This window comes from Medicago sativa, chromosome 1 (assembly GCF_051527215.1).
Source record: "Medicago sativa cultivar Bolivia chromosome 1, Bolivia_mono, whole genome shotgun sequence".
Lineage (NCBI taxonomy): Eukaryota > Viridiplantae > Streptophyta > Magnoliopsida > Fabales > Fabaceae > Medicago > Medicago sativa.
The window spans coordinates 83772364-83799822 of NC_140749.1; the positions used below are offsets into that span (position 1 = coordinate 83772364).

The 27459-nt window shown below is 32.4% G+C and overlaps 2 protein-coding genes across 3 annotated transcripts; one reads left to right on the forward strand and one right to left on the reverse strand.

The window, feature by feature from the left end:
* Nucleotides 1–384: 384 nt before the first annotated feature.
* Nucleotides 385–4967, reverse strand: LOC146958300 (alanine decarboxylase-like). The gene is made up of 5 exons (XM_085729995.1): nucleotides 4696–4967; nucleotides 3177–3408; nucleotides 2893–3086; nucleotides 2679–2803; nucleotides 385–1302 (listed from the first exon to the last, which is right to left on the reverse strand). Exons 1-5 carry the CDS (start codon nucleotides 4946–4948, stop codon nucleotides 727–729), a joined length of 1380 nt encoding a protein of 459 aa, XP_085586121.1. The 5' UTR covers nucleotides 4949–4967; the 3' UTR covers nucleotides 385–726.
* A 4201-nt stretch (nucleotides 4968–9168) lies between these two features.
* Nucleotides 9169–22420, forward strand: LOC146958301 (serine/threonine-protein kinase STY8-like). Of its 2 annotated transcripts, XM_085739812.1 has the most exons (16): nucleotides 9169–9458; nucleotides 9671–9785; nucleotides 10838–10947; nucleotides 11063–11182; nucleotides 13462–13534; nucleotides 14173–14283; nucleotides 14907–14957; nucleotides 17484–17623; nucleotides 17739–17846; nucleotides 18743–18816; nucleotides 19436–19611; nucleotides 19708–19803; nucleotides 20135–20215; nucleotides 20360–20410; nucleotides 21703–21843; nucleotides 21988–22420. In XM_085739812.1, exons 1-16 carry the CDS (start codon nucleotides 9274–9276, stop codon nucleotides 22012–22014), a joined length of 1659 nt encoding a protein of 552 aa, XP_085595938.1. In that variant the 5' UTR covers nucleotides 9169–9273; the 3' UTR covers nucleotides 22015–22420. The 2 variants fall into 2 exon arrangements, with proteins under 2 accessions (XP_085595938.1, XP_085595939.1); XM_085739813.1 differs by lacking the exon at nucleotides 14907–14957.
* The last annotated feature ends 5039 nt before the right edge of the window (nucleotides 22421–27459 follow it).

The window sequence follows — 27459 nt, forward strand, 5'->3', positions numbered from 1 at the left end:
ACAGTAGTTACCGATGGAATTTGAGCTAAAGTTTATCCAGCGGGCCAAAATGAGTGAATGGCGTGGTGCATTTCATGGGCTAAAATCAAAGAGTTTGCTGCTTGCAGTTCAAGTCATATAAAAATACTTAGGTATAACAGAGTGAAATAAATTAAAATAAAATAATTTTATTTTATATGAAGTGTATACATACAATGACATAATAATTGTATTAAAACAATTGTAGTATGATAGTTGGGGGAAATGTTGTTAAAATTTTAAAGTTATAACTTGAATGAAATTTCACATATAGAGCACAACATCCATGGGAAAATAATGAAAATTAGAGTGTATATACATCATATCATGGGGTCAAAAAAATCACAACTTTTGCCACCCTAATATCATTAAAATAAAGATAAAAAGGAGAGTATGATTTGGGGAGATTAGACCAAAACTCAAAAAAATAACAATGGAATACATATATAGTTACCTCGCTAAAAACCTTATCCGAAAACCTCAATGAGATAAAATCCGATGAAGGAAAAAAGAGTGTAACAACAAACAAATAGTAACAAATAAAATCATTATAAAAACGATAATAAGGGTGACATATAGAGTCTATTTCTAACAAAACGGTCCCCACTCCCCAATACAAGAACTAATTATTTTTATGCAATATTACGTACATGACCAATGACCCTATTAACTGAGTCAATTATTTAATGAACTTCTTATAAATTTTAGCTAATGTGATAAGTTGTGCATCAAACAAGCACAATTTTTGGAACCAACATCATTTGCAATGCATAGAGGTTGAAATTGTTCATCTTTTGACCAAACGGATCGTTGTTCAATAAATTCATGAACAAAGGTGTCCAACATTTGGACAGAAACATGTTGTAACACTACCGCATGTGCAATATTCCCATTGCATGCCAAATTCCAACTACGATTGAAGTCATCATCGAGGGGCCTCTCAAATACAACTATGTTGCTAAACTCGTTTAACATTGCACCAATTCCAGCATCACGTAGTTGATCAAATAAGTATCGTGCATTCATTATGCATTTATGCACTTCATTCTTAAGTCCTATTAAACCCCTTTTTTTGAGAGCATACCAAAGGAAGATTGGAGTATGCCCACAACGGCTACCCGTGATTGTGGCATCCCTTGAAGCAATGATGCCAACATCTCTAGATAGTGCATTGATGTATTTCAAACGAGTTATCACAACACCACAAGGAGATGGGCATCCCAAAAACTTGTGACCTGAAATAGTTACACTGCCGATAGGTTTCTTGAAGCTAACCCTTAGAGCCTGTAAAATCACCAAAACAATATTTTAGATTAAATCAAGTAATCATTCATTTAGGGTATATCCTTAAATTAAACACGAAGCCTTGCTTGAGTTAAGAATTCTACATAATCATAGTTTTCAAGTAAATTTGAATAATTTTCATTCAATTAGTTGTGTTAATACTTTTTCCTATATGAAAATGTTTTTTTTGTCAGTAATGTAAAGGATGACACACTTCACCTTAAAAATCGATTTTGTAAGGTTGAGTTAGACTCAACCCAGTGTTCTGAAAATAACAAATATTTTGTTAAAAATAGATGAATACATTGGTATCCTATAATTTTGTTGGATATGATACCTAACATTCAATAGTTTAATGTCATATCATTTTTTTATATTTAATTATTTTGGGAAATTACATTAACCTCCCCTGAGGTTTGCTTAAACAACACATAGACCCCCTCTAGTTTAAAAACTAACACTAACCTCCCTTATTTATTTCTATAATTGACACACACCTCCCTTATAAGTTAACACCGTTAGTCTCTTCTTAACGGAAGTTTGAATAAGTCGGAGTGCTCCTTCTTCTACGGTAAGCATAAATAACTCCCCTGAGGTTCAAGACTGCAATTTGCAGTAGGGATTTGTTTCCTACATAAAATTAGATTGTGGTTTTATGTTTGAAAAGGCTACAAGTATCATAATACAGAGAAAGATTATTTATCTTTCAAAATCAATGTGAATGGATAGCTTATATATACATGTTATTATGGATGAAGGAATTGCCGCTACATTATCTGCTGCACCAAAATTTATTATCCCCAAAATTCATTATTTATCTTTTAAAATTCATTTCTGCTGCACCAAGATTGTTCAATAGGTGCAAATAAAAAAAACAAAAATTGACAGAACCTCGTTACATTATCCCCAATTATCAGTAACCAATTCCTTACAAATCAGATATATGAAAAAGAATCCATGAAACTATATAATCCTCGCTCAGAATAACAATCTCAGCATTTTAAAAGTTCAGCAACATCACTTCACTCCATAAATCAAAATGTTGAAAAAGAAGAAGATGAGCGTCAGCGGAGAACTGAGGTAAAGTGAATATTGAAGCACAATAATCAGAGTAAAGCAGAGTTGTGCCATGGTGTAAGGACATTAGAATTGTTAATAAAGAAATTAGGAAAATTGAAGTCTGAACGGTGTTAACAGTTGATTCATAGAGGGGAGGTGAGTGTTTTTATTAAAATAGAGGGGGTCTATGTGTTGTTTAAGAAAACCTCAGGGGAGGTTAGTGTAATTTTCCCTAATTATTTTGAATAAAATTTGCTTATAGAATACCAAAGATTTTTCAAAAAAAAAAAAAGTTTATGAAAATAATTTAAACTCACTTGTTCTATAAAAGGCAACATGATTCCAAATAGAGCTCCATCACAGTGAATATAGAATCGATCACGAGTAAAACCACATTTCTTTAGTGTTTGTATTACAAGATCAAGATCATCAATACTTGTCCCTACAACAAAGTAACCATCATTTCAACTTGTTTTGTACAAGTGAATATATTGTTTCCAAATACAAATTTAATTAGTAAATAGGAAATACCTATGTTAAGATTGATGATGGCTGGTTTGTCCTTGTGGGCAAGTAGACTGGCCTCTAGTTGAACACAATCAATTTCACCCGAGAATAAAGAACCAACCTTCACACAATGCATTCTATACATTCTTGCTATTTTGAATATCGAATAATGTGACTCTTGTGAAGTATATAGAATTCCATCTGGAAATTGTTCTCTCCTGTATACAAATGTATAAATCAAGTACTATACATGTTGTGTATAATAATTATTATAGATATATGAACAAGTTGTACGTAAAAAAACTAACCCTACTAAAATTCCATGAAGATTTCCTTCACTTCCACCGGTTGTGACATATCCCCAATACTCACTTTTGTCTATGTTCCAAAGATTTGCAAACCAATCAAGCACGCTAACTTCAAATGTAGTTGAATTCAGAGAGAAACTACTTCCAACAAATGGATCACCCGCATTGTTCAAGTGAAAATGAAATAATGGTGCTAATTTGTCGTAGTTGAAGTCTTGATTAGTGGGGTAGCCTTCAATTAATATAATTTTTTTGACGTTAGTAAGTGAAGAATAATTATGCTCAAAAAAAAGTAAGTGAATTGTTTTAGATAGGTAGATACTGATTCTGTTATGTTTTAACTGTTACGTGTGTTACTAAATTTCTTTTTGTTGATATTTCATCTCCATGTTTTTTTAATGGCAAAAAATTTAATGAAGAAGAAAATGATTTTTTTTGATCTAGTGAATAGAATGAAAAAATTTAATGAAGAAGAAAATGAATTTTTTTGTTTAGATGACTTAATAGGCTCCTTCTACCGTACACCCAAATATTTATACGTACCAATACTCCAAACTAAAATAACCAATAGTTTTTTGACAGCATGGAACAAGTAAGTTTGAGTAGATTATAGAATTAGCACCACCAAACTTGTGAGTTTTACACTTTGAGGCTTTTATTTTATGATATAATTAATTTTAATTTGATTTAATTGAAAACAAATTTCAATCGTTGAAGTCCATTCTTCTATTCCTTCATCCCAGTTCTTCTTCATCCCAAATATGAAGATTACACTTTAAACTAACCCATGTCACGAAACAATTGGCTCTAACATTAACTTTCAATTAAAGAAAAACATCGTGAATCACGATCACATAACTTCCCTTATTTATAATGCAAAGCAGAAATCAGGTATATTTGAAAATACCACTACTAAAAAAGCAAAAATTAGTGAGGGAAATTTAGTGAGGGAAAACATGAAATCCCTCTCTAATTCCGTCACTAATTTCCCTCCCTAATTTTGCTTTTTCTAGTAGTGTACCGATAGAAAAACAAATAAAAAAAACATAAAATTGTACCATGAAAATACAAGAAAAAAGGTCACACAAGAAAGCCATGCCATCAATTTTCCAATTAAAATTCAGTACTAGTATTTCAAGCAAAATTAATGGAGAAAGAAACAAAGGAACATAAATGAAGTTTTGTTCAAAGATGTTTGAGATGAAATTGGTACATAGATGAAGTTTTGTGTTCTTATATAAAGGAAAAGGAGGAGGTTACTTTTGAGATGATGAAGATTGGAGAGAAAATTGGCGGTTAATGATTTGGTTTTGTTTTAATTAAAAAATTAATTAATTACTTGACTGAAATAATAATTTGTCCAATATTTAATAATGCTGACATAGATCATTTAATTGAAATGGCTATTTTCTATTGGTTAAACATTTGAGAGTACCAAAACACTCAATTTTGTTTGGAGTACCATAGAAATTGCCAACTTAATAACTAAAGATAGAAAAATGAAGCACCAAAACCCTACCTAAGTTACGTAAGTTGTACTTGTTTATAGACAATATAGTCTCCGCATAGCGAGCAATTATTGCATCCAAATTGGCATCTTTTTCGCCCATGCATTGGTTGATAGCAAGGTCCTTGCGTCTATTCTCTTCATCAACATTTTCACGTCTCTCTTCTTCTCTTGAAAGCTTGGCATTATCAACATTAACCATCGGCAACAACTCTGAATCAGGAATGAAAGCCATTGCCATTGTGTTTCCTCCTAGGTTTTCCATTAACTATTATATACTTGTAGTTTTGTAGTTAATTAATATGCGTGACCAATGTATATATTATTTATATATATAGCAAAAGAAGGTGAGTTAATTAGTTAAATATATTTTGTGGATTGGGTGTATTCTTCTATACTTGAATCAATTATGTCCACAATTCATTTTGGTGTATATACGTAGTATTTTCCTATCACACACAAACGGATATTGGTCATAATGTCTCACAATATCTTATACTCCCTCCGTCCCGAATTAATTGAGCCCTTGGCTCATTTCACACTTATTAAGAAAAATGTATAAATAAAGGGGAAAGTGGAATATATTGAATTGGGAATGATGAAAGTAGTATTAATTAGAGTTATAAAGGGGAAAAAGTAGAATATATTGATTTGGGAATGATGAAAGTAGTATTGAAAATTGAAATGACTCAGTTATTTTGGGACACTTTTTTTTAGTAAATGGCTCAGTTAATCCAGGACGGAGGGAGTAGTTTGTTTTGTTGGATATTGATTGGGCTGAAAAAGAAAACTACCTAAGACCTACCAAATATTAGAAATCAATGGCAAATATACAAGTGGACAGACATGAAGAAAACTTTAATTTAGTTCCTTAAAAAAGAAAACTTTAACGTTGTAAAGATTGGACCGAATCAGCATATTCAATTGTGAATTAATGAGTTCGTTGATTGGGTTCATCTAAACTTTACTTTAATCTTGTTGAATAATGTTGAACCGATTGAATTGTGGTTGATTCAATTATTCAATTATTCAATCACACTCGAATCATGATCTAGAAGTATCACTATTTGATTTTCAATGCATCTTTTAAAGATTATTTTAAATTATTAAGAAAATACTAGTACTAGGGAAAATATATTTTATCGTGTTTTTTCTTACATCGTCGTTTCAATCTTGCCGGTTGGCTGAATAGACAGTTAAATATGGCAGGAACCCAAATATGGTATCGGTCAAATAGTGAGCCTGCAATTGGGCATCACTCCTCACCTCGCGTTAGTGTCTTGAATTTGTAAGGTAAGAAAATATCTAAATTCTGCAACATGCGAACATATCATTTCAGAAAGATATAGGTTTCTATAAAAAAAGTAGCTAAATTTCAGAAAGATATAGGTTTCTATAAAAAAAAGTAGCGATATTTTTAAAAATATACTAACGTCAAACTTCAAAGTAGTATATATAAGTTTGAGTTTTTCCCTTAAAAAAAGTTTGGGTTTATACGTAAAAGATTATTGAGAATAATAAAATGTAGAAGATTTGATATAAAATATAGAGAACATGTGAAAAAATTGAGGAATGAGATTTTTTTTTTATTAATAATAGTGACTCTAATGGTCATATTACAACATTTTTTTTAACCAAGTGATGCAAGTAGCACCACGCAAAATATATGACCAAAAGAAGAGAAATACAAGAAAGAAAAGGGGATTATGTCAAGGACTTTTTCAAAAGTTAATAAATCTGAAATTGGGCATATATACCAACATGTTCCTACTGTACTCCTTGATAAAGTCTGAAAAATCTGTCCATAAATTTAAATTAGAAAAGGAAAGGGTAAGGTCAAAGCTAGCTAACCTATTTGCACAAACATTCCCTTCCCTTCTCTATATATGTGAGTGGTAAAAAAATGTCTTGTTACTTGTTAGAAGTGAGTGGTCAAGCCATCTGCTCCACGAACATATGCAATGTACATGAATTTATAGTGTCGTTCTTTCAGCTAATTGCAATAACATGTCGTGTGCATGTTTAATTAAAAAAATTACAATAAATAATAATTTTTAAAAAAAAAGGATGAGGGAGTGATGACACATTCAAAGGCAAAGAAGACCTTCATGTTTAAAGATCACTTTCAAAATATTTATATTTACATCTCTCTAAAAACACAAGCTTAGTTTTAATTGATCCAAAACTTTTGAGTTTAAGAACTATTTTTTACCATAACGACAAAATCATGTCATTTGTTTTTTGATTGTGATGTTTCTTTTAAGTTATGTTTGGATATTTTATCTTTGCTAGGTGTTAGCCGTGCTTTGTCGATCAACATCTCTGGTCATGTTACTCAATTTGTATGTTTGATTTCCCATAAGAAATTTGTGAATGAGTGTCTTCATTTAATATGAATGACTTACTCTCATCTTGTTTTTGGTAATCATGACAATTTTAAAGATTATCTTGTTGGTTTGCTGAATCTATTAGTTTGGTCTTGTATTTTTTTGACACACACTTTGGTTATGTATTAAAACTCAAGTTTTTTTTTTTGAAGAGGCAAAAATGTATTATATTACCACATATCAATAAGTCCTTCTCCACAAGGTGTGAGAAATGGAACTCACGGGAAAAACGTCGGTTACATTAAAGTATAGAGAGAGAGAGAGAGAGAGAGAGAGAGAGAGAGAGAGAGAGAGAGAGAGATAATAGAAAATGAAAAAATAGCTAACAAACAGAAAAAAGGGGTTAAGCCTCCAAAGTTGGTCATCAAAGTCAAACTTGATGTATTTCGACTTCAACCACCAGAAAGAATGAAGTTTTACTTTTTCACTCAACACTTGCAGCTGCTCCTATATTTTTTTTATGGAAAATACGCTTATTTCTCTCTTTCCAAATCACTCACACCACCACTAACCAAATAATATGAAAACCTTCATGTAGTTGTTTGGAAGATCAACCTAACCTTCCAAACTGAACAATATGCTTCCGATCCTTTATTAACCGATGACCAACCTAGCCAACCTGAAACCAAAGACCATAACTGGCCATAAAACTTACAATGGAAAAATAAATGGTCCATATCCTCTTGCATGCCACAGAGCCCAGTACAGATTTGATCATTTGTTGTCAGAACCCTTCAGCGAACCAGATTTTCTTTTGTAGGCACCCGGTTGAGTAATAAACGTCACACAAAAAGATTGATTTTAACGGTCTGCCTTTAACTACAAAACTGGACTATTGTCATGAAACATACCACCATCCACTACCAAGATGTTGTTAGTGTCGCACACCGTATAACGATGGGAAGGATGTAAATTTCAAACACATATGTCCTCCCTATCAGACTACAAAACAACATAATTCAATAGTTCGACACACTCCCCGACCAACTCCTCATCCCAAGCAAACAACCTCCTACACCACTGCCACGCCACACCACACCATCCAATCCATGACCGAATGAGTATATATTGCCAGCCACTGTTACCACTTTTGTAAGCGATAAATCATAAAGCCGACTAAATCTATCACTCAAGGGAGCTCTGCCTAACTACGGATCTCACCAAAAGAGAGTACCTAGCCCATTATCCACTACGCGGTTAATATTAACACGAAACCAACCACTATCCATCAGACCCTAACCCTTTCTAATCTAGTTAAAATTCCTCCACCACACAGAACCTCCTCCTCCCCCATAACTCAATTGTCCCCTTACCTCCCCGTACCTAACACCCAACACCTAATACCATAATCTATCTCTCTCTCTCTCTCTCTCTCTCTCTCTCTCTCTCTCTCTCTCTCTCTCTCTCTCTCTCTCTCTCTCTCTCTCTCTCTCTCTCTCTCTCTCTCTCTCTCTCTCTCTCCCCCCTCCAACGCCCTCCAACACCACCTACCAAGCAATGTTATATTAAACTCCCTCAACCCCCTCACCCCTAGACCACCAGTTTCTTTACTCATACAAACAATATCTCAATTAATCCATGACATTTCCTATTAAAATCAAACTTAAGGCGTTCTCCAATATTTTTGTCATTGATATACTCATCAACCGTTTAAATAATTATGAGCGACTACTCTTGAAATTTGATTTTTGTTGGATTGATAGCGTCATTATGTTTTGGTGTTTTTAGTTTATTTATTATCGTATCATTTCAATATATTCTCTTGAAATTTGTTTTGATGTAGTGTTTAAAATTTGTTTTGTGCTTTTGGGAAACATATAAAACATCCATAGTATGCCAATAAAATGCCCCGTCTGATTTCAATAACTAATATATTCGGTCTTTATACACTAATCATCTAATAAATGTAAAGAATAGATATTTGTTTATAATAAAGATACAAAATTTTGTTTATAATAATGATACGAGAAATAATTTTAATTACCCTGAAAGCAACATCACAATATCCTGCCCCTTAATCTTACAACATACCCATCCAATTGACGAAATTACCCTTGCTTCTTTTCCACTCTCAACTGTAAAACCAGAGTCAAAGATCCTCTTTCTCTTTTCTCTTTCTCTCTTTTCTCTGCAATTTTCAACCTCCTTTCTATTTCTTCTTCACCATGCAACAATCTTGATCTATACCAAAATATCAATAGCAATGGATTTACTTGAAGGCGTTGGAGAGAGTTCATCACCACCGCGTTCCTTCGGTGGCGGTTACAGTAACTACGATATCAGAACCGACGTTTATAACCGTTTGGTTGAAACCGGTCATGAACAAGCCGTATCGAATCCCGAGTTTCGTGAACAGCTTGATTCTCACTTCAATCGTTTGCCTCCAAGGTTCTCTTCATCAATTCGATCGTCACTGTTCAATTTCATTTTCTCACTGTTTTTGTTGTTTTGAATTTGAATTGTTTTTGGATTTTACTATTTGAAAATTTGAATGTCCTTCGCGCAATTTTATGCGTTCAAATTATTTAGCTATGATTTGAGTTGAGTTGAGCAGTAAGAAATTGAAGTGATGAAAATATGGATATTGTTATTATTTTCAGTTATGGACTTGATGTGAATGTTGATAGAGCTGAAGATGTATTACTTCATAGGAGTCTTCTTGATTTGGCAAGAGATCCTGATAAGCGTCCTGTTTACCATATTCGTTTATTGGAGGTATTGTTGTTACTTTTGTTCCAAATTTTGAATCACTTCTAGAATTAGAAACTTCATGTTTAGTAGCTCATCATGATAATTTGAAAAATGATACTCTTTGTGTCACACAATAATTGACGCATTTGATAATTTCACATAGATTACGGAAAAAAATGATAAATAAAAGAAAGAGAACGATGATTTTACTGATTTATCCTTATTAACTATTAGTGTATTCTCATCGGTGTAGAATATAAATGCAAAGATAGTTGTTTGATTCTTACCAAACAAATGAGGTTCTTCTGCTTGCATATATTCACCAAAGGAAATACCTGTGCTAGCCAACTTGTATCCTATGTTGTGTCCAATTCTCGTTTCAATGGTGGAATGTAATTCTATCTCTCATTTCCGAGGAATTTTTTAGAAATAGGAACCATCTTCCTAACTTCCGTTTTAAATGATTTCTTAATCATGAGTTTTGTATTTGATTTGTAGCTTTTTTACACCGCACTCTTTTTCAATCCCTTTGGTTTTTCCTTTTAAGGTTTTTAATGAGGCGATTGTAGTCTGTTTCTCATGATTGTACCCTTGGCTTTTGGCATAGTCCCCCAAACTCTATTATTTTCTTTTATTTTAATAAATTTATTAGGGGTGTTACAAATGATAGATGGTGATCTTGGGTGCCAACATAGTTGGATGTCATTTCTGCCATGCGATGCTTTGGCACTATAACTTTTGCTTAAAAAAACTTGAGGGTGTAAATTGTATTAATTAGAGGGTACAGTTGGAAAAAAATTAATACATTGGAAACCTAAGTGACAATCTTTTTGGGACAATTTTTTCCGCAAATATAACAAGTATTATGAGACAAAGGGAGTAATTTTTTTTCTCATATTAATGCCTGTACCTATGAAGCGCTGGCACAAATATGGACACTGGAACAACAGTGATACATGGACACTGATAATACTTTGAGAAAGCAAAAGTGATTGAACATAACTATATGTATGTGTGTTGGACACACATAGATCTGTACTGACTTTTCTTCTCCTATATACCATTTTGCTGGGCAGAATATTGCTACCAGGACAGATGGTGAAGATCAAGAAATTGTTAATACTCATACTCGCCCCGAGTCTTCTTCTCATGCAACAAATGGGGGAGTCATAGCATCTAATAAGAGGTATTCAGTGAAATTTGAAGTATTATAATGCATATACACTCACAGGAAGGTTTCACAACGAAAATATCAGTTTTATCTTTTCATAATCTATAGTTTATGTAATTTCTATCATTAGGACAAGAGATCTGGCAACTGAGTTTGAGACTTACTCGAAGCTTGAGGATCTAAATTTGGATGTTATGAAGAACTCCAAGGATACAAAGGAAAAATTTGTAACTGACAGCTTTTCCCAGAGGTACCAATTGAATAAAATTGTGATGTGAATTCTTACTTTATCTTTAAACTTTTGAAATGACTATCTTGTTACATTCATCAGAACCCAATATGGCTGCAATTTTGTTTGTAGAACAGGAATTTAGCTCTATATACTTGTTACAAGTGGAATTAGAAATTCCAAACTACTAAGAGTTCATGCTAGGTGAGAAAATGAGAGGAAGACCAAAAAAACTGAGAGAAGTGTATTCTTAGAATATTAGAGAGAATTTTCTAAAAAAATTATTTGTTAAATCTTGAAATGATACAGAAGCTGGTCCTCTGTATTTATAAGTTTAAGGGTAACAGGAAAAAACCAATTATCGTTTACTAACCATAATTGTTAGTTAGTTACTAACTGACTCTATTTGAAAGGAAGCTTCTATCACAGAAGCCAAACATAAGCTACTAGAAACAGAAGCTGCGAGAACTAATAGTAGAAGCACCTAACTATGTGCTATGCAATAGAAGCAACAATGCAATATAGAATAATATACACCCGAACATTCCCTTTAACTCATGGTGCTTGTGCCGATGAAAATTAATTAAACACTTTAAGGCTCTCTATGAGAATAATGAATCTCTGAGTAGATAGAGGTTTGGTTTGTATGTGAACCTGTTGATGGAATGCAATGGACCACAAGACTCTTTTAGAACTCTCTCTAAAAAAAATATCGCCAGCTCCATGTATTTAGCTCTAGAATGTAAAATAGGATTGTGAATTTGAGCGACAGTGTTGATATTATCACATTCAATCCAAAAGTTCTAATATTGGCACATGCAGCACATTTAGTAGTGACTGAATCCTCAAAATTTCGTTGCAGCCAAACTTCTGTATTCAGCCTCAGCATTAGATCTTGCTGCTAATTGTTACTTTTTAAACCACCAAAAGATCAATTTAGGGCCTAAAAAGTAAAAACACTCAATAACCAGAGGTTGATCTTCTATCATCTGGGCTAGCAGCCAGTTTGCATCACAAATTCACAACAGGGTTTTAAATGAAGTGGCTGTCTTGGCAAAGCTTTGAGCAGAAGACTGTTGTCATTTGTTGTACCCTTAAGATAGATGAGTATTGTTTTAACTATTTCTTGTGTCCCGTTAAGGGTTATAGAGAAATTGACATACTTTTTTTTACTGTATAGGAAAAATATGAACTGGTAAATATGGAAATGCCTTTTGCTTGTGGTATGTGAGCTCTAGGCAATATGTCCTGAATGTACCTTCCTTTTAAAAGGAATAAAGAGACACCCTTTAAGCGTTTCACTTCAATGCCCAGAAAATAGTCTTAAGCACCTAAATGCTTGAGAAAAGTAGATTTAACTATGGAATAAGCTTGTTTAGACCCATGAACAGTGAATGAAGACGAACCACATTTATTGGACTTGGAACCAATGTTGAGTAAAGCAGGACCCAGACTCTCAATGCATGCTCAAGTCCTAGGTAGTCAAAATCAGGATTTTACGTATAATCTGTAATGCAATGAAGGCTGAAATTGATTCAGTGAGTTCTGAAATGATTAAAGCTGTTGTGGAATGTAATTGGTGTTAAACCTATGATAACACATGGATGCATCATGGCCAAATTAATAGCATACTTTGCACTGAATGCTATCGCAGCCACCACAACCACCTCTTTCAAATCTACCTCGCCAGCCTCAAAATTACTATTTATGCCATTGTTCTGTGTGCACTGAACATGTGGTGTAGGACTTTCTTGATTTGAAACTTGAGAAGAAGAAATTATATGAACCCTTAACACTAGCGGATACTTTGATGTTGATAGAAGTTCCATCGTTCCATGTATGTCTAACTTTAAAGGAAGAAAATAACTTTATTTTGGGGGGAGGGGCCAAATGAGAGAAGGAAGCTGTTCTTGTATCAACCCATATACAGATTGATATGAAGTAGACAAGAGGCGCAACAGAAACATCATGTGCATTATAGAAAAATCCATTCGGTTTGGAAAGTTTGTTTTGCTCTGATGTGCTTGTGTATTTTTCACATTATCTTTTCATTTTGGAGGATATACTAGTATCCCTGTGTTTGTGTTATTTTTATATAACTTAGAAGTTTCATGGATTTATTCATTACAACTGGTAGATTAAACCTTCTTCCTGTGTTGGAGAAATTGGACCTTTTGACCTTGAGTTTTTAACTCTGTGTGATCTATCTATGCTACAAATTGAAGTATTACTTGTGTGAAATGTTACCCGCATGATTCAAAAATTTTGCTTGTGGAAAATAAGTTAAACGTAAAATGCAGGCATGAACATTCAAGTGTCCCAGTTCATGAAATAATATTTTCTGCTGTTGACAAACCAAAGCTTTTAAGTCAGGTATGATCAAAAAGTTAAACTTATTTTTTTATGATTAAAATTTGCATATTTTGGTTAACTTCAAACTCCTAATGTAAATGAGCTAGATTTTTCATCTACACTGCATACAATCTATGGGTTTATTTTCCGTTGTTTTATTGATTTGTCATGTATGTCGAACTTGTGTAATGGAATAGAAGGTTCCCTCAATATTTGAAGATATTTGATAGCTAGAGATTTTTTGAGAAGTTTTGGAGTATCCTGTCATATGAAGCTTATACACACTTTTTGAAAGCTTATGTGGGATATTATAGCGAAGTTTTAATAAAAAGATTTTCTGCATCATTGTTTTCTTGATAGTGACACGTAATTTGTTTTCTTGATGGTGACAAGTGATTTGTATTATTGCCTATTATTGTTAATTTAACACATCATTATCCCTACATAATCCATATACATTGGATAGAAAAGATCTTTGGGGTGGATGTTGGGGGTTCCTTTGTGCAAACTTAGCTCCATTTTGTTACTATATTGAAGTATGAGGTTCTAGTTTGTTAATGCCCTAAAATATAATTGATGAATGGCATGATTTCTTTCGACGGATATTATTTCCTATTGATGGATAGCATGATTTCTTTGATGAATATTATTTTCTTTAGCTGTCCGCATTGCTGTCTGATATCGGGCTTAACATCCGTGAAGCACATGTATTTTCCACTACTGATGGATACTCCCTTGATGTTTTTGTGGTGGACGGATGGCCACTAGAGGTATGCTTTTACATGTGATGAATTTGATGATATTTGTTTCCCCTTGAAGACCTCTGCAAAGTTGTATCTTTAAAACCAGTCATTGTTCATTAATTTAAATTTTACATTGACATTTGTGTTGTTGCATGCATTTGATAACTCTTCAAGTCATTATACAATTTTGTACTTGGTGGTTAAACTGTTCGACTCTGATACTGACATCTAAGCTTTGAAGATGGATTAGGTGCGAACACCAGTTACTCACTAATGTTCATCTGGATCATTTACTTAAAGGGAAATGCTAACAAGTGCCCTTAGGGCACTTGATAAGAAGTTTAAAGTGGAAGTTTTATCTTGGAAGTTGTGTATTCAACACATTGAAACATTAAAAAGTAACTTTTTAAACATAAAATATATCAATTGTTTCTTTTTTTTATCCTTAACAAGTGCCCTAGGCACTTGTTGGCAAGACCCTTACTTAAAAATAATTATTTTATCAGACCTTTTAATTTGGGTTAAAAGTTAATTGGTTCAAACCAGGGCATAAGCTTGTAGGCTATGAGGGAGCATTGTTATTATATTTCTCCTGTGTCGGTGATCTGTGCTGAGTCCCATTGTTGCTTACTTTGCAATCTTGTGCTCAGGAAACAGATGGTTTGTATGCTGCTATGGAAAAAGCTGTAGCAAGGAGTGAGGTGCATTTTGTCTCCTTGACCTTGATTCTGCAAAATCTTATATCTGTTTTGTTTGAATTGTTGAATTTTACCTCTGTCAAGAATGAATAGATTAATGATTCTTGATGCTCATAGGCTTGTATTTCCTGCAATAAACTTTCAAAAAAGTACCAACTCTACAATTTCCTTGGAAATGGCTTATGAGTATAGGATCCTAGGGGAGGAAAAGTATTTGGGATTTTAAAACTGGATATAGAGAAATAGACCACTTACAACAAACTTAACAAATCCTGGAAAGCTTATAGCTTGTTTAGTTTCCCACAGCTCATGCTCAATAGGAACCTGCAAAAGCATTGCGAAAGATCTTACACTCTTTCCTGCCACCAAAGCCTATAGGGTGGACACAATTATCAAAAGAAGATGGAGAAACCCTCAAACCAATGCTCATACAAGATGCCAAAATATCTAATACAAAGCTGCCAAGTAGCCCTACTGTGTAAATAATGGTGTCCGTGGTCAATCTCCAAAAGCAGAACACAAACATAAGGAGTAACAGACACTGTCAAGTGACCTATGATTTTGTTACAGATAACTAATATTACTATTGATATCTATGTCCCAAAGTAGTCTTTAGTAATGTCGAACTGTATTTTACTTAAAAATCATTGTACACAAATCCTCTTCATAAACTTTAGTTGATATATATCTTACCCTTTTCTTAAAATGTATGCCCGTGAGCTTTAGTAAATATTCAGAAAACCCACTCTGTTCATCAGAAATCCACTTCAGTCACAGAAAGTGTAATGCTTATATCTGATGTTATACTTCATTTAAATAACAATTAATACTAAGGAATACGATTTTCACCAATGAGGTTACGCAAGCTTGTGGTTTCATTGCTGCTCTGGTTTATGCTGGTTTTAATGACGATAGAGATACATTTGAATTTTCTAATATCTACTCCCTCCGTTCCTTTTTAATTGTCACCTTTTGGCTTTTTACACAAACCAAGACAATAAATGTATTTTACTACTTTTGATACAACAATTTATGTTTTTCCTATAATAACCTTAATTATTTAATATCATATTTCATATATTTCTCTCTCTGCAATAAATTACTAAGGGCAATATAGGAAAAACAACATTTAATGTTATTTTGAACTTTGAAAGTGACAGTTAATTAGAAACAAACAAATTCTGTAAAAGTGATAATTAAAAAGGAACGGAGGGAGTATTGATTATAGTTTATGTTTAATGGTTGAGGAGAATTTTGTATTGTTTAGTAAGTATTTTGCTTTCGCCACATCTAGGGTGTTAAAAATTATATTTCAAAAAAAAGGGTGTTAAAAATTATGTAAATAAGTAGTCACGGTTGATAGCATTAGTATCATGTAAATACAGTTATAGGGTAACATCAATATTTGTATTTTTGTCATAATTTTATAATTCAGTATGCATATGATATAGCTCAGATGTGTAACACACAATTTCTCATTCTGGTGTTAAAAATTATGTAAATAAGTAGTCACGGTTGATAGCATTAGTATCATGTAAATACAGTTATAGGGTAACATCAATATTTGTATTTTTGTAATAACTTTATAATTCAGTATGCATATGATATAGCTCAGATGTGTAACACACAATTTCTCATTCTCAACATGGTAAGAGTCTATCCTAGATTTTGTTATTGAGCCATGACTTCTGTTATCCCAGCCGCATTTTGTCTACACTTTAGATGTCCAATCTTCTGCTTAAGGTGTGTTCAGATCCATGTTATGAAGTCCACATTAGTCCATACTTCATACCAAGCGCGAAGGATTCATTCCTCTTTCCCTGCAAGAGGATGTGTGAACCTTCAAGTCAAGCACACTATACCAAGGCTTTCTTTGATAGGGGTCAAGTGGCGTTTCGTGTTTGGGTCGAGCGATTCAAAGTCCTAAGCGTGAGGGGGTGTCTGAGAGTCCTACATCGGCCAGAGATATCGTCTAAATAGTGTTCATAAGGCTTGGCAGTCGTCACTCAACAAGGAGTTTTGTAGTTACGAGTTTTCTGAGAAACAAATGTCGTTGCAAGGCCAAGTGCAGTAGCAGAATATTGAGCCATGGCATCAACTAATTGTGAATTCATCTGGCACAAATAGTTACTTTAGGATCTTAGGTTTGGAGATGCTACACAGATGACACTCATCTGTGAATAATTAAGTTGTTTTCTTGTTGCCTCAAATCCAATATTTCATGGCAGGACTAAACATACAGTGATAGATTGTCAATTTGTCATTTTATTAGGGAGAAGAATTAATCTGGAGATATCACTAGCTTTGTTGGTTCAAATGATCAATTGGCAGATGTAATGGATTCTCTCCACCGTTTTCTCTTTTCTCAACACTGGAAAATCTCACAATATATTACTCTATAGAAAAATTAGGACAATCACACATTAACCAAATTTTAAAGTGATATTTTGAATTTTATCTAATATTTGGGATTCAGTAATACTCTTGCTAAGCATGTAATATTGTAATCAATACTCTTCCTTTCTTTAGGGGTCATGGTCTCATTCTTCAAATTCTCATTCAGCTGTGGAGAAAGCCTTAGCAGCAGAAGGAAAATCTGGAGACTGGGAAATAGACAGGAGGTCATTAAAGATAGGAGAGAAAATAGCATCTGGATCCTGTGGAGATTTGTATGTTGGATTGTTTTGCCGTTATTTTTTCTATATTTTAATTTTTCTTTCTATTCTGCTCTATATCGTCATACTTATATTCTTGTGTATCTAATTCACTTTGTATTTCGGACAGGTATCATGGAGTTTATCTTGGTGAAGATGTTGCTGTTAAGGTTCTGAAATCTGATCAACTGAATGATGCTTTAGAGGATGAGTTTACTCAAGAAATAGCAATTTTGAGGTCTGTATTTTGCTGCTCTTGGTTTAAGAATTAAGACAATCCTGCATATTGCATATTTTGTTTTTCTTATATATTCTTTTTTCTGAAAATTAATAAATATTTTTATTGTTGTTTGTTGTACCATATAATTTTTTATACTTTTAAGCATGTTCTCTTTTTCTTCGGGAGTAATCCTAAATTCTAAATATTCTAGCATAATATCAAGATATTATAAGATATTTTCTTATATTCTAACAACTACATGTATTTAAAAGAGTAAAGAGAGAAATGAAATATCAACTCAAGTACCAAGTCTTAAGAAGTGGTTTGGCATGCTACATAACTATCAGTCTTAATTTTTTTCAAGGAAAGAAAAATAGGCCTTACTCTTTTTCTGGTTCACTAGTGACTTGTACATTTTGTCAAGAAAGTACCAAGTCTTAAGAAGTGGTTTGGCATGCTACAAAACTATCAGTCTTAATTTTTTTCAAGGAAGGAAAAATAGGCCTTACTCTTTTTCTGGTTCACTAGTGACTTGTACATTTTGTCAAGTATGTAGATCATGCCAATAAACTGCTTATTTAGCTGCTTCCTTACAACTGTTCACTTGGTTAATCCTTCAAGGATTGGATGTCAGTCTATATGCTACCAACTCCATCTCACTATAAATGTCTTATTTGCAATATTTCTCTATCTCATTAATTGTCACTTTAGAATAACGGTACAACATTTATTAACATTTTCCTAAGAAGTGTGCACTACCTTAAAAAGGTACGTAATATGAAACAGAGGAAGTACTTAGTTTTAATGCTTTTGTTTACATTAATTATAGTTTTGCAAGGATTCTCACTTTTTCATCTACCTTTCTCTAACCTGGAAATATTTTGACAATTTGACTTTTGTATTTCTGAATGCAGACAGGTAGAACATAAAAATGTTGTCCGTTTTATTGGTGCCTGCACAAAGTGTCCACATTTGTGCATAGTAACAGGTATTAGATTTATCCATTTGGTTATGCTAATATATGGTTGTACAATATCCAATTTAATGTGTAATTAGTAAGTTGTGCCCTTTATTGAGAGATGTCTTGCGTAACTAAACACTATTATGACACCTTCCAAGAGGTTTAAAGTTAGAAATTGAACCCTCTTATACACGACATAGATTTTAAAAAAAAGAACTTATGTCCATACCATTCTTTGTCTTTTTCAATAATGTAATAATTACCGATAATTGATGAAAAACTTTTGTTGGTAGGGCCTCTTATGTTACTCTACAACAATATTTGTAAGGAAGGATACTCTAGTTGAAAACCTGAAAAAATGGTATCATTGGGAGACAATAAATTGATACGATTGAGGCAGAAACTTTAAAGTTAAAATGAACATGGGAATCGCCATGGGAGAAGTTCTATGAAACTTACTTGAATTTAAACACCAATGTAAAAATTTGATGAAATATCGTATAAGATGAGTAATCAATCTATATATTCCTCATTTTATTCACACAAATGAGAGTCCCTTGATTAATTGAAATATGAAATAAAAATAAAAGCGTAAAAGCATTATTTGTATTCAAACTATATTTCAAAATTTTGTATATTTTTGCAGAGTATATGACTGGGGGAAGTCTGTATGATTACTTGCACAAAAATCATAATGTCTTGGAGCTGTCTCAATTACTCAAGTTCGCAATTGATGTCTGCAAGGGAATGGAGTATTTGCATGGAAACAACATAATTCACAGGGATCTGAAGACAGCCAATTTGCTGATGGATACTCACAATGTATGAATTTACTGAAAGTTTGAAATGCTGCTGCTGATTTTATTTTTATTTTTTTTTAAATTCTTATCATGACTGACATTTTTTTTTTTTGAGTAGGTTGTTAAAGTGGCAGATTTTGGAGTTGCTCGGTTCCTAATTCAGGGGGGAGTGATGACTGCAGAAACTGGAACCTATAGATGGATGGCTCCAGAGGTTTGCTAAAAAATTGTTATGCTTTTCATGTTTTAATATCATGTGGAAGTATTGTGTAATGTAAAGCCAATGGTTCTGGTTCATTACTAGTAACAACTAAATGTTTCTTCTGACGACTAATTGAGTTTGGGATCTAGAATTTTATTTTACATTTTCTTGTTGAACACTTCAACATAAACTGTTAATATATATGTAGTATCTTGTGATATCGTAGATAATTATGTCAGAGTATTTGTTTTAATTAAGGTTTTACATTGATTTTACATGTGATATATTTGGTTTATTATGGTTTTACATTGGGTATCTTACTGTCATTGCATTTTCTCTCAAGGTCATAAACCACCAGCCTTATGATCAAAAGGCAGATGTGTTCAGTTTTTCAATAGTCCTATGGGAACTAGTGACAGCAAAGGTATGGCCGAAATTGGACTTGTAGTGCTTTATTCTCTTATTTATCTTCCTTTCCAATTCTTTGAACCGATATTCTTTATATATGTATATATTGTGCAAGATTCTTGTAATGATTTTATAATTTTTTTTCCTTTTGGTACTTCAGATACCATATGATACAATGACTCCACTACAAGCTGCTTTGGGTGTGAGACAGGTTTGTTCTTTATTTATTATTGAGATTTATGTTTGATGTGTAAAATTGTGAGCTCGACAAATTGTTGAGGGGATACATTTAATTATAGTTAATGCACATTATAATCTCTAATTAAAGATGAATTAATTTTTTTCAAGTTTCACATAATTGTACCCACTATAGGTGAATTCATTTTTATACAAAATAATAATAAACATGCGTAAAAGATTATGAAAAATTAATGTCAAATATAAGAGCATAAAAATTAACATAAAATATACATTTTTTGAAGGAAACATAAAATATACATGTGAAGACTTATTATGCATAAGGAATTAAAATTAGTCCGTAACCCTATAATTCGGCTTTCTGAAGTGAACAATTCAATTTAAAGAGTATGAAGTAGGTAAGCTCGATTGTTTATGAAAAGCTCAACAATGGTTGATGTTACGTGCACATCCATAATAAATCATAAATTTGTTAAAATACTAGCTATTGATTTTTTTCTCTTTAATGATTGAGATTTTATTTTTAATGGCATGGTTGAGATGTTTTACTTTTTAAAGTGAGAGCTCAATTTTTGAGAAGCCATAGTGATGAAACCTTGATAGAGAGAGCGTGATATCTTAATTGATGAGATGTATTACTTTAATCTTTAATGGTTGAGATTTCTTACTTTACCTCTAAACCCGAAGGTATATTATTTTTTATTAGTATTTTTTTTCATGAAAAAAATTTAGGATGAGGGGATGGTGCCCCAGTCCAAGGGAAGACCTTAAGGCTCAAAAAACACTCACAAAGAGATTTACAGTATCTCCCTGCAAGGGGGGCTAGCGGTGCTCGAACATGGAACCCTTGGATACAAGATTTGTTTTTATTATACAATATACCAGTGTCCCAAAAAAAAAGCAATTGGTGGAGAATTTCGCTACAAACTTAGATCAAGAATCAGATTAATGATTATCCATCAGATGAGAATAGGAACCACTAAACTTGCATGGCAGTGAGTAATCTAGCCCATCAAATGCCATTCACAACAAATTTCACTCAGTGTCGATCAATTGGTCAAGTTCAATAGTTGATAAACTTTTTCACAAGTGGTATATTTATTCAAGAGTATATTATGAATAATTGATTAATGTTAATCCTATATTATAAATAATTGATGATTAATGTTAATACACAGAAATATATATTATATAATGATACAACATTGTATCAATGTTACTGTGACTGTGTATGTAAGTTGCAGTGTTCAACCAGTATTTGCACTTTTGTGTCTGACCCGGTTGTGATTTTGTACATTCATTCAGGGGCTGCGACCAGAACTTCCAAAGAACGGGCACCCTAAACTATTAGGTTTGATGCAAAGATGTTGGGAAGCAATTCCTAGCAGTCGTCCATCCTTCAATGAGATAAGAGTTGAACTTGAAAATCTTTTGCTAGAAGTGGAGGTAAACTATAGTAAATGTTATTTTTTAGAAAGAAAAAAAAGAGGTTCCATTTCTTGTTATTTAATATAACATTTAACTTCTCGGGTTTCTATCAAAAAACAAACTTCCCTAGTCTGATCTTTGTTTTTAACGTGCAAATTGCAGAATTATTCAGAAGTTAATGGTGCTTAACCTTTCAAGGTCAAACTATTACATTCCAGTTATTTTCAGACGGTTGGGGAGGTCTTTCGCTATTCAAATAGCTGCAGAGTTTCTCATGCTCCCTTTTGCACCGAGGGAAAAAGGACTTCACAAAACTGACCAATACAGAGTGAGAAAATGTAAAGAGGCATACTAATGTTATAGTTGACATATAACTTAAATATATATCCCATGAAAAATCACGTCCAACTTAACTGTGTAAAGATGTTTTGAAAAGAGGAATTTATTCCAAGCTGTTATTGATATGTTCTTTCAAATGACGTGAAATCAATGAAGTGTATTTTGTGAGTAATTTTTCTGTCGATCAACTAATGTTTCGTATTGTATATATTACACGAGGCGATGAGCCCGGCTATCCAAGCTAGTTTAGTGCAAAGTGTTACTGGTACCAATGTTTTCCTTATTATCAACTCTGTGTTTATTTATTGTTAGGTTCTACATATCAGTCTTGATATGAAGTTTACATCGATAGTGTAACTAAACAATAAATAACCATTGTATACGTAGTAAAATTCTTATGAACAAATACAACAATGAAAAGGCTCACTTGATGTGCCAATAATAACATTCTTTCTTCGGCTTTCATCAAGTGATATGCCTCATATTGAGGAATTTACATTTAATATTTTAATGATCTTGCTTTCAAACGCATGACTGATTCATTGTATGCAGAACTAGTTTAATATTGGATACATAATGTTCATTTTCTTGTCCTTTTTTCTTTCAACAATCAATTAGTTTATTTGAACAACAAATTGCAAGTTGATAGCATCATGACTTGTGTCCAATCCACAAAATACGCTCAATACAATGAAAATGTAAATATGCAGATGTCAAGTGGCAAAGGTAACTTCTTCCGATGTGTTTTACCTGTATGCTTTTACTTTTTTCTCATAAGATAGAATTCGACAGCCAACAGAGACCTGGATTCTCAGGAGCAGAACAATTTAATTTAGGCTGTGATTCCCTAATCTTGAACTAGGACCTTTACCAGACTTGATATCTATTTACATTTCATTAAATAAGAAAAGTATATTCTAAGGAGAATGATGTCCATTGATATTTTTTGGCTTGGTAAATTATGCATACATTGTATAACAAAGGTACAAGTATCACTCAAAATTAAAATCGATGTTGTGGTTAGCATATAATAAAAAAAATGTTCATCACTAGTGTTGTTTTTCTTTTTTCAATGACTATTTTTTCTCTTCCATTCTATTATTAAATTAGTACTGTATGTACTATTTCAAGTCATTATATTTCATTGTACATTTATAAAAATGACTAACAACCAAATAGTCAATGTAAACTTGACACTTAATTTGAGACAAACAGAATGATCTAGGTGTATAGGTAATTGGTCTGATAATCCATATATAGGTACACTTATAAAAATTAAAATGACTAACAGCCAATAGTTAATGTAAACTTGACACTTAATTAATATGAGGTAAATGGAATGATCTAGGTGTATACGTAATTAGTCTAGATAGACTAGTTTGATAATCCGTATAGGATAGTGTTTGCTATATCAAATATTTGTGCATAATACCAAGTTAATCTACGCAGAGGTAGCTGAGTGCATACAAACAAGAGGGATTGAATACATTTAGGATGTTGGACCGATTGAGTAAATACGTGATCTTATTTTGTTGAAATTGAGCGCAACTCATTCTTATTAAACCGGTTTATAATATGACGTTTCCTTTTTAAAAACTCTTATCAAAAGTTATAACTATCAATATGGGAGTCGGACTTTTACTAGTATATTAGTCTATGGTCCAAATCCAGAGACACGTCTTTGGAGGAGTCTCATGAGTTATCATAATTCATGCATCTCCCATCTTCCTATTCTTTTACTCTCTTGTTTCCTCCGTTTTAAAATGAGGGTCGCTTTAACAATAAAAATTTGTTTTAAAATGAATGTCACTTACATTTTTTAATGTTGAATTATTATTTCACTTCTAATTTTAGCTTCTTTTTTTTTGTTGTCAAATTTCTATTCGTACTTTCTAATTAATTGAATGTATACTACTTATAAAGCATTACACAAATAGTAAATAAGGTTTCCCTCAAAAAAAAAAAAAACAAATAGTAAATAAGGTTAATTTATTAAAATTGTGATGTCTTTTGACAAGATCATTGTATTTTTTAATTTGTAGATAAAAAAACTTAAACGACATTCATTTTAAAATCGAGGGGGTAAAATATTATTATGTGTAAGTTTGACTTCAGAGTGTCTTTTGCAGGTATCTTTCCACCAACCCCCCGGGGTGACGTTTAGCCTGGGTAAGGCAACTTGTTTCCCACCATGGGAAACTTTGCTTTTTACCTACAGCTGACAGTCATGACCTGTTGTAATAATAAAAAATAATAATTAATTAAAAACATATTAAAATGCCAATAATCCCAATCCAAATTGCATTCCTGAGAACAAATTACTCCTCTGTTGCCATAATCCCAATCCAATTGCACACTATTGAAACAAAAAATTAAAAGAAAACGGTTCTAATGAAAGCGATATATTTAACGGTTCAATGTTTGCATCCTTCTTATCTCCTCTTCTCTGCTTCTTCCTCCACCATATTTCACTCATCAAAATTTGGATCCGGCGGTTGTTGTTTCAGGCACAATAAAATTGGGATTCTGATTTTTTTGACACAAATTGATTCTGATACAAAAAGAATAGTGAAATCAAAAGGGTGAAAAATAGAAAAATGCTTATGGGTACCTTTGTTATTTCTCAGTGAGTGTTGATGTTTCTCAACAGGACATTGCTTAATTTTTTTCAGCATGCAGAAAATTGTTGAATCAGAAATTTTAATGGTGGACTCTTTTTAACATTCTTAAATACAAATTGAAGTTGGCTTTCAATATTTACAGATTTGGGTTCAATATTTTGGATCTTTAAATCAGCTTCTGCATCTTCTTTACCAAACTTCTTCACCGTTTTGGTTCTTGATGCAGAGTTATTTTCTTCTTCATCATTTTGAGTTTTAGATTTGTATGGTTTGTTTTGTGAATGGAGAATAAGAGGAAGAGGAGGAAGCTGGTTTTCCTGGGTTTGAGATGATGAATTGGTGGGGTTGGTTTTTTTCTACACAATAACCATCAAAAAGTTACAACAATTACCAAGTAAAAGATCTCAGCCATCTAAATAAAAAACTATTAAATCTACGGTCTAGGTTAAACTTTCCCATGATGGGAAAGAACTACCCTTTCCCATACTAAACCTCACCACCTCCCGGAGGTTGATTTTGCTCTTAAACAAGATTATGTAGATACCGAATACACGACCAAATTCGTTTTTACATGATGAGAAGAATACTCGCTTGCTTCCTGTCCAGATACATATTGTCCAGATTCATTTCAATCATTTGATTTTTTTTTTTTTTGAAGGAACAATCATTTGATTTCATTTGTTGTATTCAGTGACTTCATTATTTTCAAAAAATATTGTTGAATCCTAAAAATATGTATTGTGCTTAAAGATCAATAGTTCAGGAAAAAAAAAAAAAAGTAAACTTTCTACAAAACAAAATAAAGTTAACTTTATAAATAAAACAACAAGTTTTGAACAAAAAGTCATAAGTTTGAGTCATGCTAATGCCTTTAAAGAGGGATAAATATTAATACATTTGTAAATACTATTTGAGTCTGACGTCTTCTATAAATTAGGGCATCGTTCCTTCCCCCTGAATGTTGATTACCAAAGAAAAAAAACTAACTTAACTTTGGTTAAACATTTAACTAATATTAAAAGCATTTATAATCACGTATAGCTATTCAAAATATACCGAAAATATCAGCAGATATCTAGCTTGAATAATTAAACAAAGAAAAACTACCACCCTACAAAGATTAGCTTATATTTGATTTTTTTTTTGTAGTGGCCGGGGTTTGAACCTTACATATTTTATGCATTGTTCATACCAACTGAACACGAGGACAGCTTATATTTGATTGATGGGCATAATAAATAAATTTCCTTATACAAAGTATTATGTTTTTTTTTAGGTACAAAGTATTATGTTATAGGTACAATGTTTTCACTACTTATTAACTAATCCTCGTTAGAGAATTCATTGACACATAAGGTGGGTTGTTCCATTATCAAATTTTTTTATACGTAAAAGTCAAAGATCAAATCACAAACCACTTGCTTAAGGGTGTGTTTGCGAGTTGGATTTTAGACATAAGATTTTGGAGGGCTAAGTCTATATTTTAAAAAATATATTTGATTTTTAAAAAAAAAATAAATTCAAGAACAACATGATACATAAGCATATAATAAGTTTAGACCCCTAAAAATCAACCGGCAAACACACAAAACTTAATTCTCTTACCGATTGGACCGATCCATTTTTAGTTTCTTATACAGTGTTCTATTTTTTCTCTCAATATGATCCTACTATTTAGCAACAAAGTAGTGATAATTGATGAAACACTAATGATTGCACTTGCATGAATTTCATTAATTGAAATATTATTCAATTCTTATATTTATACATTTTCAATTCTCCTACGTCTATTCAACGTTTCATTTTTTTCTCTATCTATCTCTTCTTATCATATCATTTATCTATCATATCTATCGCATCACTCCCTCTATTTTGATCTCTCTCTTGATACAGAATGGGTAATAGATGTAGAAAATATTTTTCTAATATTCTCTTTAACAAAAAGGTTGCAAATTGTTTAGAAGTGGTTAATGGAATCATATCTTGGTTTATTTGTAGGAAAGGAATGATTATAAATTTTATATTTTCAGATTTTGGTGGTTAACTAAGTCCACTCGCTTGTATTCGAAGTGTTTGATTTTTGCCTTCTTGTATTGGTGGCAAAGTCTAGTTCTTTCATGTTATTTTACGTATGAGGCTGGTTGTTGCACCAAGTGGACTTGCAGTTGAAATGGGTGCCCGTGTGATATCAACCAGTCTGCGTTCTCTTCATGAATCATGATGCTGCAGCTGTAGGAGTAAAATTTTGGTCGTGTTGTGTTGTAGGGATTGGTCATGTGCTACCACTGCATCTTTTTTTAGCTTTATTTATTTTGTTACTATCTAGTTTGTAATGTGGAGACAAGGTGTGTAATACTTTGTATTCTGATTTTGGAATAGCTTTATATATTTTATGCTAGTTTACTCTTTATTAATAAAAGTTTGCTTATAAAAGTAAATAAATAAATATGGTGGTCAATTTTTAACATTGATAAATATCATTTTTTGTTCCTAACTTTTTTTGTTCTTTGCTTATCCAAGTTTATCCAATTGTGAATTTGAACTTTACTAATTTATTGAAACTTCAAGGACAAAGTCACTTATAAAAAGATACTTTTAATTTGTACAAATTTTTTGGTGTTGTTTTTAAGTCTTTGAAAGTTGAATTAAACTAAATTTCTGCCAAAAAAGAAAA

Coding starts and splice junctions, on each gene's coding strand:
- LOC146958300 (XM_085729995.1), bottom strand. CDS start 4,948: ATGGAAAACCTAGGAGGAAACACAATGGCAATGGCTTTCATTCCTGAT. Junction 3,409..4,695: donor GTACAACTTACGTAACTTAG/GTAGGGTTTTGG, acceptor TATTAATTGAAG/GCTACCCCACTAATCAAGAC. Junction 2,804..2,892: donor CATCATCAATCTTAACATAG/GTATTTCCTATT, acceptor ACTTTGTTGTAG/GGACAAGTATTGATGATCTT.
- LOC146958301 (XM_085739812.1), top strand. CDS start 9,274: ATGGATTTACTTGAAGGCGTTGGAGAGAGTTCATCACCACCGCGTTCC. Junction 10,948..11,062: donor GTCATAGCATCTAATAAGAG/GTATTCAGTGAA, acceptor TTCTATCATTAG/GACAAGAGATCTGGCAACTG. Junction 14,958..17,483: donor AAGCTGTAGCAAGGAGTGAG/GTGCATTTTGTC, acceptor TCCTTTCTTTAG/GGGTCATGGTCTCATTCTTC.